At 52.8% G+C, this 13,141-nt stretch overlaps 2 protein-coding genes across 2 annotated transcripts; both read left to right on the top strand.

The window, feature by feature from the left end:
* Positions 1 to 6,672: 6,672 nt before the first annotated feature.
* CTHT_0007160 (uncharacterized protein) lies at positions 6,673 to 7,898 on the top strand (the record flags this gene model as incomplete). Its single annotated transcript, XM_006691184.1, has 2 exons — positions 6,673 to 7,577; positions 7,637 to 7,898. The coding sequence occupies 2 exons, from the start codon at positions 6,673 to 6,675 to the stop codon at positions 7,896 to 7,898; spliced, it is 1,167 nt and encodes a 388-aa protein (XP_006691247.1).
* A 2,249-nt stretch (positions 7,899 to 10,147) lies between these two features.
* On the top strand, positions 10,148 to 12,944 carry CTHT_0007150 (uncharacterized protein; the record flags this gene model as incomplete). Its single annotated transcript, XM_006691183.1, has 2 exons — positions 10,148 to 10,361; positions 10,438 to 12,944. 2 exons carry the CDS (start codon positions 10,148 to 10,150, stop codon positions 12,942 to 12,944), a joined length of 2,721 nt encoding a protein of 906 aa, XP_006691246.1.
* Positions 12,945 to 13,141: the final 197 nt, after the last annotated feature.

Below are 13,141 nucleotides of genomic sequence, written 5' to 3'. Positions count from 1 at the left end.
TGGTCCAGCCTTCTCCTCATTACGCATCGATGAGAGATTCCCCTCCTATGCGAGCTTCCAAGGTACCTTTGCAATCGAAGACTGACTGATTTGATAACTGGCCGGAGACCTGACCCCTGAATACGCACCCAGCCACACTACGGACTGCGGTACTTATGTACTTGCCCGCCTGTCTCTGTCTACCATCCCGGCAGAGACTGGCGAAATACTCAACCTGCCTTTTCTCTCACCCCACATGTATCTGTTCAGTTCCTTCAATCTACCGCTGCAGGAAGCCGAGGAACCTACCGCAACAAATCTACCCCACGCGTGACACCAACCAACTCCGGCTGTTGTCGGGCGATCATTACAAAGATACAATGGTACCCGCGGTTGGCGATGATTTTGGGCTCTCCAACGGCATGTGTCCGATATACCCACCTTCTTTGGTAGGCTGTCCCTTGTTGCGGCATGTCTACCCCTAGAGAAATCTCCAAGCCTCGTCAAACAAACTCCAAAATCATCATCAAATCCGGCGGAAGACGACCTACCTACCTTGCAACTAACTCAACCTGATACACAGACAAACTCCAGTTCGTGGCCCTCATCGCACATGTGTAGGTACCTGATGAAGTTCACGAGTGCCCCCACTCGTTGAATTCACCCCAGTTACTATTCCCGGAATCAGGACTTTTCTCTCTTCATTTCTCTCCCACTCTTTTTCCTTCCTTCCGTCCTTTCCCTCTTTCACTTAATTGTGGTGTGGAGAGAAAGAGAGCAAGAAAATGGTGGGTGGGCGTGGCGAGATCTGTGTTCGCCTCCCCTGTCCAGCCAGCTCCGGATTCAGCCCAGGCTCATCAGTGTTTGACATTACCCGGCCTCAGGCCTACCTCAGCATACTAGGTACAACCCGCGCGCTGAGAAAAAAAAAAGGCACTCCGCAACCGGCCTGCCTGGACTGAATTGGAAAGCAGCCCCACAAGCGCCGCGATGCGTCTGGCAGGGCATGTGCCCGGGCGGTCACGTAGGCCGTTGGCTTTGTGTGGATGTGGTCAGGTATAGCGTCAGGTGGGAGCTGAGGTTCTATTCTACTCACACACAAGACGGCACAAAATGGAGTAAAGTTAACCTGGATGAACTGTGGGGACCTGGAGACAAAAGTGAAGTGTGCACGTACGTGTGCCTGCATTGGTAGATAAGTGGATAGGCAGGTAGACAGTAGTGCGGCAACACGTCAGCCCGAGTTCCAGTCTAGCTAGCCTCAACAGTTCCAAGACAAGACCTATGCTCTCAGTCGTAGACTCCCAGTTTAGACTCTAAGCGCCAGAGACCTACAGTTTTACCCTGGTTTGTTTGTTAACATGATACTTTTCTGCAAGCCACATCCCATTCTCGGAAGATAGCTTGCGACTCATTCGATCTCTCACATTCTAAGCATTGTTCAACTTCTAATAGCCAAATTTGATTGGATGGTAGATATCTCGGCCATTAGAGAGGCGTAACAGCCACACCCGTAGACCTCGAAGCTTCCGGACACTCGCTCCAAGCCTTCTGATCGCCCCCAAGGTCGGCATTCTGAGCACTCAATTCCATTGGTTTTGTACCCTAGTTCACGCCTTTACTATGGCTTGTTCTGGCTCACATCAAGTACCACGCTAACAAACAAACAAGGATAAAACTGTACAGACTACCTTTATCTCGACCGCGCCATGTAGAGACGGCCCAAACCAGAGCATGTTTGCATCCTCGTCTCGTAACACAACACAGTAATATCAAGCCTTCCCTCCCAGAGAAGATGAGGGAGTTTTTCGCAAGTGAGCAAAGCTTGCCGGGTCCTGATTAATCTGATTGCACTCTCTCTTCTTCTCCTCTTCTTACTAGTATGTGTGCGTGCCGGTCCCGACGGTATGGCATGGCTTGTCACGGAGAGAGAAGTGGAGAGGGGGGGGGGCTGCGCACAAAACACTGACTGGACAAGACAAGGCAGCTTCCGCCCGCCACAGCAAACGGTACCAAGCCAGGCCTCCTCCTCCCGTAAGGACTTAACATCAGTCCTCGGAAGGCAAATTGATGTAAACGCACCTATCCCCGCCATTGGCTCTGATATCATGCACCTTGCTTTCCCCGCCAATCCGTAGTTCGCTTAAACAAGTTCGTCTTCAGCTATCCAACCTTAAGGTATAATTGAATCCTGCTCCCGGTCGTTATTAGGCCGTAAGTTATTGCTCCCCGCGTTACATACCGATAGGGCTGAATGGAATCGTGAGCGACATGCAGTGCAAATTGCTTGACGAACAAGTCCGTTGCAGATCCAAACAACGATGGGGGCGATAAGATGTTAGATGCCTTGTGGCGTTCTAGATCCGCGAATTAAGCGGAGGAGACAGTTAGGTTCCTAGTGTATTTCTGTTGGATGGCTAAGATCTTGCGGCCCGGGGTTGGCTTCGGGTTGTTTCTGCACGCACTTCGGGTCATGGAATGCGTGGCCATCGGTAGGGACTTACGACAAGGCAAAGCTTTGAGATCTAAAATGAGACTTAGTTCATCAGCCTGCTTTCGCTGTCTCAATCACCCCCCCCCCCAACAACACACAAAAACTCAGAGGAAGATATTGCGGTGAGAGTATCTCGATGTTGGGAACCAAATAGGGCATGGCTCCCAGGTGTACGGAGACATTGGACCCTCACCGGTAAAAGCCATGTTTTGAGTACAGTTGGAACGAGATGGTAGTAGCATGTGACGTATATTACCATGTGGCTTGAACACCCAATGTGGGCAGAGGGAGACACGACAGACGGACAGGTTTTTGCGTTTTTGAAACAACATCAGACTCCTTCTGTCCACGAGACGTGACACCCGTCGACGCCATGGGAAAGGTTTAAGACAGGTGCCGCAACTGGAGGCTTGGAGCCGCGGTAGAATGTCTTGAAGAGTCCTCTTCGACGGCAAAGAAGCATCGCATACGGGGTTGCAAGTTCGCGAACGCGGACCAAAGAAGACGGGCTCAATAGTGTGGCGCCCCCCCCGGCGCAATGCCTCGCTTCTGGCCCTGGTTCCGCGCGTCTTGGATGACAATGTTTGCTTCTACCCATTGGCCGACCAAGTGGTAGACAACCGCGCTGAGGGCCATGATTTGCCGATCTTCAGAGCTTTGCGGAATCTCGCGGCTATCCAGCGTATGAGAGAAGAGCTTCTGTAAATGGAAGGCAGATTTTGCAGCCTGTCCGTCCGTCAATCTTTCGGGTTGAGGATATACAGGGAGCAAACCTCGGCGCATCATCTTGAACATTGCAACATGGGAAGTTTGTCAATGCCATTGTCTCACAGCAGGTCCGCGGATGTCGGTTTGCGCGGAGCACTTTACACAACATGAAGGTATTTTTATCAGAACCTCAGGCAAGGATCGGAAGCAAGGCAGGACTTGACCTGCTTTGCTCATGAACTGAGAAGGTCTGAAGACGAGACTCAATCGTAGTGAGAGCAAAGTGACAGCACAGATACTCCTGCGCGGATATCCTTGCGGCTAATCTGTCCAGGCCGATTTTTGTCGCAACGAGGATTTACGAACCAAGTGTGCGCTTCGGGGTAGTCAGGGTCTGATGGATTACGATGACCAACGTGAGTTCAAAATTGTGATGTGTCGCCTGGCGAGAGGGGCCATTAAGCATCCATAAACATACAGGGCCCAATGAAAGGCCAACTGGACTTGAGATTTATGGTCCAATATACAGCTCGCTTGGGTGGCGTCCTCAAGGTTATCGCGATAGGGCCCGTGACGATGACGGCACAGAGAGCAGACACTCGCGGGGCGATCCTCCACTGGGGATGCCAGAAATGCGGGGAACCCTTATCATTTTGCTCATGGAGGGTGTTGATGGGGGGGTGTGATTGTAGGTGGTGAGTCGCCGATAGAGACATCGAAGGATCTGGGATATGGTAGAGAGAAGAACCACTACTATCATCTCCAATCACTCAACTTTCCACGAGGGGAAGCTCTGGTGCATGGCAATCCGTGGGAACGAACGGATGCATCTGTACTGAGTAGCAAGGTTACATGGAAACTCTGCGATGAGCTTGCCAACAGGCATGCTGGCCAGTCGTGACTTAGGCCGTGACTGTGAGAGTATGCAGGTGCAGACTTTTTGGCAGCTTGGAGGCAGCAGCGCGCACAGTAAGGCGCTGGAGGCGAAGCCTCAAAGAGTCAAGCCATCATCAGTCTCTCCAATCGTTGCGACGAGGGTCGGTTGCTGGCATTGGAGCCCAATGCCGAGCTCGATGCTGTGGTTCGGTGGCTGCTCAATAGGCTCCCAAAAATACCCCGAAGGGGGATATGTTTGCTTGATCAAAGCGGTGGCTTCAATCCTTGGGCTTGTGGCTGTACACAGTATATATATGGTCATGGCCCAAAAGTGCCGCAGCGCTGGGGACAGTCGGCTCGGAGAGTCGGAGTCTGTTAACCCGTGCTACATATAGCATATCCGACTGGCCCTTGCCATGTCTGCCATGCCTGCCGTATGGTTGCCATGCCCTTTTCCAGGACCTGTCCCACGACAATGCGCTTTCCCAGTTGGTGAGCCCTGGGACAGGACAGTCGCAAGCCTGCAACCCGCTGGGAAAGTTCGTTGAGCGTTGTTGGGCCCTCCTAGTCATCTCGCTCACATGGTCGCCGTTTCCTTTCTGGATATGAGGAAGCCGGGAAATCTCGACGCACAAGTCGTCTGCTTCCGTTGCGGCGTCGGCTTGGCAATCGACGATCTGTGACCTAGGCAAACAGTGCATCTTGAACCGTGTCGAAGTTAAAATAAGGTTGGTATCGCGTATCACAGCGTCGCACAAGATGTTCTGCGCCGCTGCTAGCGGCAACCGGTTTCCACTTGTCTCGACATATCGATGTAATCAACGTTCATTGGCTGCTCCTATTCCTGCCCTTGCCGGCCCCGCCCGGCAGTTATGATCGCCGCCGGTCTCCACAACTCACGGGTCTTGGCTCGGATCCGGGGGGAAGCAGCTCTCGAGTCTCGACGCTCTTGTGAGCGCAAATACCATTTTGATCAAGACGGAAGGCACCTTTGCGCGTGGAAAAGGGACCCCATGCAGTTGGAACCTGGAGTCGACCAGGGAAGAGCCGAGAAAAAAAACCCAGCAGCCGCTAAGAGTTTGTTAGTCGCTAGCGCAAGATTTCCAGGCTGTCACCCTATCACACTCACACAGCAATCCAGGACGATGGCTTGAGTCAGACTGCTACGACTCAATACCGGTCTTTCTGGTCTTAAGGTCTTCGTTTGATTGGCGTGCCGGTGTGCTGGATGCGGCTGGCGTTCTTTTCATGTTCATGCGCTCGCCCGAGTAAGCTGTTCGTTCCGTTGTGCTTGTATCGTCGCCAGCTATTGGTGGTTCTTTATGGTGCTCCATCTACAGAGACGGGTGCCCGACTAGGGACCGTCGGCTCGCTCGAGGTCCATGAGCGTACTCGGTCCGGGGTTCAAGGTGCTCAGCTTCTCCTGGTCCCATCGCCCCGCCAGCCGAGTGCCTGGCGCGATTTTCTGAGTTTGCTGCGAAGGGCAAACAGATGCTTGGACTATGTATCCAGAGATGGGTTGTCGATCGAGCATTTGTCTGTTCGGTATGTTTGGTCGTTTAAACCTGTAGAAGTGTCTCGGGGCTGTTTGGGTCGACTAAAAGAACCGCCGACACGTCTCATTCTGTCTAGTTTCGAGGAATAGCCCTTTTGTGCTCATGGCCAATCCAGATGTCGAGTCAAAGAACTAAAAGATAAAAACTGAGAAGTAGAAATAGAAATAACAAATAACAATTAGACAAAGACGGTTTCCACCTTGCTCTATTTCACCTTTTACCCAACTCGCTCTAGATCTTCCCCAGACTTTGGCAGATCTACGAAGCATCAGGTTCCAGATTGCTTTTTGCCCGATACAGTTGTTGGCTAGGATCAGCACAACTGCTTGCCCAGACTTTCCGGCTTCGATACGGATAGATTCATTTCTCTTACTGGCTAACACCCTGGCTTTTCTGCGATACTATCCGATCTCCCGATTTTACTCTTCACCCACCCATGGCTGGCTTCAGCTTAGTTGGCTGAGCATCGCTGACCGTTTTGGAAGAGGTACGCTGCTGTTTGTGGTATCAGGAAAGTGGGGGGGGGTTATCTTGGTCGAGGCTGGCTCCTAGCGTGTTTCTCCTGTTTTTTTTGTGGTTCCTGCAGCAGCGCGCAGCACATAACCACTCCTCGGGGTGTGGTAACACAAGTCCCAGGTCTTGGACGGAGTACCTATGACCCTGGCAGGACAATCAAGAACGAGACGGCATCCTGTGTGGCTCTGTGTTCTAGATCGCATTACTTTCTCTTAAACATTCCCTTCCTTCCCCTCATCCCTCTCGACTTGCCTTTGAAAGAGCGTGAGTATATGTGTCCTTGTTGCTATGTGCTGCTGGGGCACATTCCTACGACTCTTTGTTAGTCTTCCCTAAGATCATCGGCCCACCTGGATTGTCATCGTCTTGTTCATCTTGTCTAAAGGGTACGGGTCACTCTTCCGGAGATCATCTGGTGTCTGTTTGCTTTATCGATTTGGCATCCCTCAATTGTTTTGCCCCGGGGGAAAGCAGAACAGCCTCTCCCACCAACTCCGTTGTTGTTCTATAATTTTCTCTCACAGATTGATGGCACAGGCCAATATGGAACTCTCAGCGTTGCAAACGTGTGCTCTTCAACCGCGAATTGAATTTGAAGATGATTCAGACTTTGGCGGACACAATAACCTGGCCGAAGGGTGTTCAACCGCAAACATCAGCAAATCATCCTATGCCCCTTCGACGTACGGCCCTCGGACACCAAGTTCTGGTCGTTCTACCCCTATCCGCTCGGCCTCACTAGACTATGCCTCATCATTTGCGACGACTATTGACACGCCATTAGACCTCACTCCGCCCTCTTCCACAACTTCGACCTATTTCTCGACAAGCATGAAGGTTTCGAGCCAGACGACGGACTTTTTGTACCCGGACTTATCATTCACTCCTCCAAGAGGACAGCTGGACTTCTCTGGACACACGTTCGGCAATTGTGGGACTCAGATCGCGTCACCACAGCCTACGAACTCCGTATTCTTTATCAACAACTATGCTTCGCAGTCCTTTTCAGTGCCAACGGCTATTTTTGGGCATGTAGACCAGCTATCGGATTCCCTCTGGGTTCGGACCGACAGCCCGATCAACTTCGAAGAGCGTTCTCTTCCCAGGCTGATGAGACCAGGCGTGTCAACGGTCAAGCTCGGAAATAGCACGGATGACATAATTTCCCCCATGTCTTCCTCAAATGTGTCAAGAAGACGAGCGAGGATAGGAGAGGCACGGCTGCGGTCCACGGCTCTGCAGCAAGCCCAGCAGACATCATCAACGCTCAGCACGGCACAAATCCAGTTCAAACCAGAGTCAAATGCCAAGAAACCCCATGCCCTTGTCACAGAAAGCGGCTGCGTAACTATCGAGAATATCCAGACGGGTAAATTCAAGTGTCCCTATGAGGGATGCAAGACGAGGCCTTATCGTCGGAACGAGCATCTTAAGAGGCACATTCAATGGTGAGTTCTGCTGCTTTTAACCATCACTTGAACAAAATCAGCTGACATTAAGTCTTCAGCGCCCACAAAGGAACCCTCTACCCCTGCGACTGGTGTCCCAAGGTGGTCAACCGCAAGGACAACTGGCTCTCGCACATCAAGCTACACACGCTGCCTCGCGGTACGGCTGGGCGTGTGCGGTACGAGGCTGGCGCCGTCAAGCAGTATGAGGAAGAGATGCGGCGGATTCATTCGCGGAGGGGGAGCGCGAAGACGAAGAAACGGTTGGAGACTACCGCTGTTGTTGAGAGGATGCATGCTGATGGGGGACAGTCGAACTAAAGATGAAGGCTAAACCGAAGGGAAATGGGATTACTTTCTGATTTTCCTGGGAATTTTGGATTGGTGGATGGGTTGGACGTGTTATTGTATAACGGTTATTTTTCTGGGTTGGGTTGGGTTCGCACACAATCTTTTAGATATCTGGGCTGGGATCACGGAAACTTTCTCTCTATTTCATGCCTTCATAATCTGTATGTTTAGCCAGTCTTTTTGGTGAAATCTTCGAGGGTTGGTTCCATTGCTTACAGTATTTGGGTTAGGTGTTATTTTCAGGAACGACTGTGGCTACAATTTTTTGAAAAGGATTTGGCTAGGTTAGCATTTCTGGATAGATTCTGACTAGGTATCTTCGCAGAGGACTTTTGTTTTGGTTAATTTTGCTAGGAAATACATCATGAAATGCAACACAACCGGAATACAAACAATTGCTCTGGGAATGAATATCGCGCATCGACCTGTAAACTTCTCGTTGTGTCATCTTCACCCATCCAGCTCACTTCCAGATTGTCACACGAACACGGTGATTGTTAGATCCCACGATATGTTTAGCTCAAACATCAACCTGCTACTCCCATTGAATCTCACTCCCCTTACACAATAGCCGCTGTCGATCTCTTCTATCACGTACCTGCCTACCAAGCATCATAGTAATAGAATCCATCTTCCGACCAGTCCTTATGACAGGTCTCTCGGTAAACCCGGTAACTTATTTTTACTGACTTACTCTCTCCGGCTGCGTTGCCGAAAGCTCGCATGACTGATACGCTGCCCTGCTGAGACAGACAGACTAATCCATCTTCTCCTAGCCATTGGTCGTTCAGCACCCGCCATGCTATGCGGCTTGCATTTGCGTGCTTGAGGCGAGGCGTGTTACGGCGTGGATGATGGAAACGGCTTGTCGCAGCTGGTTCTGATGGCGATTCTGAGTGGGCTGGGCTGGGCTCAGGTTGCATGGTAATGATGGAGAAGTGGGCTGTCTTGGACATGGAAGGGTGTGCAGGAACCGGAGAGGACGAAGATCGGGTGAGGATCAAATGGGAGAGCTTGCTTGGAGGGGCGTTTTGGGATGAGATTTCTCAGTGTGATTGTTTCGATGGGACGAGAATCTATTATTTTGCTGATCAGGGTGTAAAAGTTAAGTAGGTCAGAACGTGAAGCTATCAACTCCCCATCGCAACAAACGGTCTTGTGGTTTTGCTGATTGCCCAGCTGGCAAGGTGCGTGTACGGATGGTTTACAGCTGATTGCAGGATGCGAATCGACTGCGCTGCTGCAGTGATGGATACAGTTTTGGCAATTATCATCTATTATTTACCTAGATAGATACGTACATCTCGTTGCGGTCGCAACAACAAAACAGCTTGCCTTTAGACACATTTGAAGCGAGCTAGACCTAGGTAGACGCACATTCCGGCCTGCCGTGCGGCCAGTCTTTTCGATATTGGCAGTTGGATGTAGCCCTCTCCAAGAAAAAAATCGTGTGTTGCTCCCGGGTTGATTCTAACAACAGCAGCAGAAAGCATTCTTGTGCTTCCATCGGGAACTTGTTGCTCGTGGGTGTCATTGGTATGGGATCGCGAACCTCAAGATGTTTTATGGCGAACGCTGCATGAGAGGATACGTGGCACCCATACGGTGGGTGATCGCTGCGCCTGGACAGATCGCAATAGAAGCGAGATCGTGATTGGGAAGCTGCGAGCACATCTGGCCTACCGCAGGTAGCATGCTTGAGGAAGCCTTTGAGATGAGACAGACTGGTGATTCCATGCGATGAGCACTTATATCGTTGTATCGGGGTGATCTAACGCGCATAAACGTATCGGAAAATTCAATTTTCCGATAACAGCGATCTTGCGTGCCCTTGGCGGCTAACCTCGGAGCACTGCCTCCCCCGCGCCTCAACCACAAGCTCACAGCCGCCAACCAAAAATTTGCGATGGTGAAAAAGGTCCGACGGGGACGCATTCCTGGTATGCCTGTCATGTCAGCAAGTTCAGTGGGCAGAAGAGCTGGGAATCTACATTATCGGGGATCATGATATGATATAAGCCCACAGGAACTCTCTGACTCTCTGGGTCAGCCACATACGTATTTTACCGACGTCGCTGTCTCGCCCGCAGCGTTGACGTGCATCGTGGCTCTCTGGCTCATGCGCGTGGTGACTGACGTGACTGCTGCAATTTCGATCGCAGATCTGGCAGCGGGATCTCGAAATTACAACGTCTTCACTCACCTCATACCTGGTAACGATGGCGAACACTTATGCAAGCGACACGCCATGCCTGCCCTCATACCAGGACGCTATCGCGCGGGTCGACTGGCTCGATCTGGTAGCGCCGTACATGAATGTGAAGCACTACGCCCGTCTCTGCCGTGTGTCGAAACGTTTCTATGCCCAGTTCGCTCCCCGCCTGTGGAATGATCCTGTAACTGTGGTGTGCCTGCTCAGCAGGGACCCCGTAGGTCAGGAACACCTTTTCAGCCCCTTTTAGCTTGTGCGCTGATGTTACTGGTGGTGAAGAGATACTGACAGATGCAGATCTCGACTGGCTGTATGTGTTTCTGGCCCATTGCATCAAGCGAGTGCGGCCGGAGACGAGGGCTCTTGTTCGCTCGCTCGACCTGCGGCCTCTGTTGGCTGCCGTCTCGGTGGCCCAGTTCTCGGTCTCGATGGCGGGATCTTCCGCTCTCTTGAGCCGGGCGCTGTCTGTATTTCCTAGCTTGGCCTGTCTGCTTGTGGACGGTCACCCTGATCTCGATCTTGCGTCTCTGGCAGCTCGGCCTGTTTCGGAGGACGCGAGCGGGCATCCTCTGCTGCTGCTGAGCATCCCGCGGTGCCAGACGGAACTGCCCGCGGCCTTTTTCGCCTCGCCGCTCCTGAGGAGTCTCGTGTACCTCGATGTGTCGTACCTGCCCGGCTCACTGAAGACTGCTCTGGCCCAGAAGACGCTGAGTCCCGCCTCACTGCCCTACCTTCGCATATTGAAGGCCCAAGGGCGCGAGATGGATGATGCAACGGCGGCCCTTCTCTTCAAGGTCTTTGGGGCGCAGCTCTGGAGCGTGGATCTGAGCCGCAACCGGCTTACTGACGCTGTCTTTGAGGACATGGACCTCTGCTTTGCGCCTGTTCCTTGCCGGAAAGGGGATGCTGGTGTTGAGGGATCAATCATGCAGCACTCGGCGTTAGGAACGAGCATGTTTGGACTCTTCAGCCACATCTGGGAGTCAAAATGGAGCGGGACGTTCAACCATCCTCACAGGTATCTTGCAGATGCTCCTGGGTATTCTCAAGACGTCCATACCAATCGGTTGGACGGCACGGTCAAGATACACGACGATTCAGCTGACGCGGTCAAGACCCTGCTCTCCGGCGGTGCTGGACGCCATAGCCCCGTGCTGGAGCGCATTCCTGGGCTCGTCATTTGCCAGAGCCCCTTTGGCCTCACCCACCTGTACCTGAACGGCAACAGCATCTCGGCTGCTGCCCTGACCAAACGGATGCGCATGTCGCCCGGCCTGCTGCAACACCTCGAGTGTGATACTCCGCTCTTCACCATACCCGAGGCAGCCCGACGACGATCGTGGCTGGCCAGCAAGGAGGTGAAGCTCTGGGGCATCCTCGGGGAGGCTCACTGGTTCCGGTCGCTCGTCGCGCCCGACCTGCAGGTCTTGCGCATCCACCACTCGCTGGTTACGCAGCTGCTGACTCTACACATCCCGTACCGGTTGCCCATGGAGACCTTGTGGCTGGCCGAGACATATCTGCTGCCACGCGCGGAGATGGCGTATCCCCAAGCCTTCGTGCCTGATATGAACCCGCGCCTGCGGTCCCTGACGCTGACGCACATCCCGAGGTATTCGACGGGTCGTCTGATTGAGAAGCTGATTGCCTTTTTAAAGCTGGCTTCGCTTCAGGAGAGGGCGGTCCAGGATGTTAGACGATCGAGCAGTCGGAGGGGACCGGCTGTGCTATCGGGTCTCAGGCACATTCGGCTTGAATTTCAGCCGGATCCTCGTCAGACTTTTGAAGAGGACCTAAATTATGATGAGGAGTTGGACTTTGAGCGGTCACTTACCAGTTTCCAGGAATTCAGCATCACAGATACTCTCAATTGGGATTCATCCCTGGCCGATGAGAAGCCAGTTGCGCAGAGACAAGTTGACCCTTCCCCCTACGGTACCTGTCTCCCCAACACCGCTCCACCCGCGTCCGAACCCAAGGAGACCTCCCCTACTCAATCGGTCCAACTCACCCCCTTCTACCCCTACAGCATCCGTGAGAACGAGAACAAGAACACTATGCGCCACACCTGGACGTACCATGGCCGGACCGTCATCGCACCTGTCTTCATTGGCGACGGCCACCTCCGTCCAAGTAACCATCCGGCTTTGAACGAGTACATGCGGCTGCTGGCCAGCGGCGATGCCGATCTCCTCGCCGACCCTGAGCCCGCGTCACCATGCCATGTGGCGGCGGGCGTGCCGGGGGGTGCGATCGTGTTTGGGGCGGCTTGGAAGGGGATATTGGCGACGTTGAGTGATCGGAATTGGAGTGCGCTGCCTACACCTCCGCTGCTGCCGCGTGGGATGAGTAATAGTAGCAGCAGCGGCAATACGGGTAGCAAGAGTGAGAGTTTGAAGGCCGGTCTTGGCGGCTGTGCCAGCGGTGATTTATCATCATGTGCTGTGCATGGTTGCGAAGGATGCGCCGGCAACAATTATACAACGCCTTTCTTGGGGCAAAAAACTTGTTCTAGTACCGGCTCGGGGCCAACGGAAAATCATCAAGCCTATATTACCCCCCAAAGTCACGTTCAATTCCAATCCCAGGTTTCGTCCCCTCGCAAAGCGCCAAAACCGACGCGCGCCCAGCTGGCGCAGATGCGTGACGTCGTGGCTGCTATCAAGGCGTATCGTGCCCAGACGAGGGCCGCGTATGAGGAAGAGAAGAGAAAAGCGAAGGCAGAAGGGAGGGAGATATTGCTGGGGGAGCCACATTTTCATTGGATGGGGAGCTTGGAGGTTGTTGTGCCCGTTGGGGGTTGAGGAGGGATTTAAGAAGGGAGGTGAGTAGTTGTTGAGATGTGAGCAAGTGTTGCAGCAGGTATCTAGGTAGGTTGGCAGGTTGGTGATATATATCGAACCGAGGGGCGTTGGGTGTAACAGTACCTAGGTGCTTAGGTTTTCATTTCTGTTTGACCTGGAAGTAGACCTGCAGGATAGGTAGATGATTCATGTCAGCG

The sequence above is a fragment of the Thermochaetoides thermophila genome, assembly GCF_000221225.1.
Source record: "Thermochaetoides thermophila DSM 1495 unplaced genomic scaffold scf7180000011806, whole genome shotgun sequence".
NCBI lineage: Eukaryota > Fungi > Ascomycota > Sordariomycetes > Sordariales > Chaetomiaceae > Thermochaetoides > Thermochaetoides thermophila.
The sequence above is the reverse complement of the archived record's forward strand: the minus strand, read 5'-3'. Positions and strand labels throughout refer to the sequence as shown.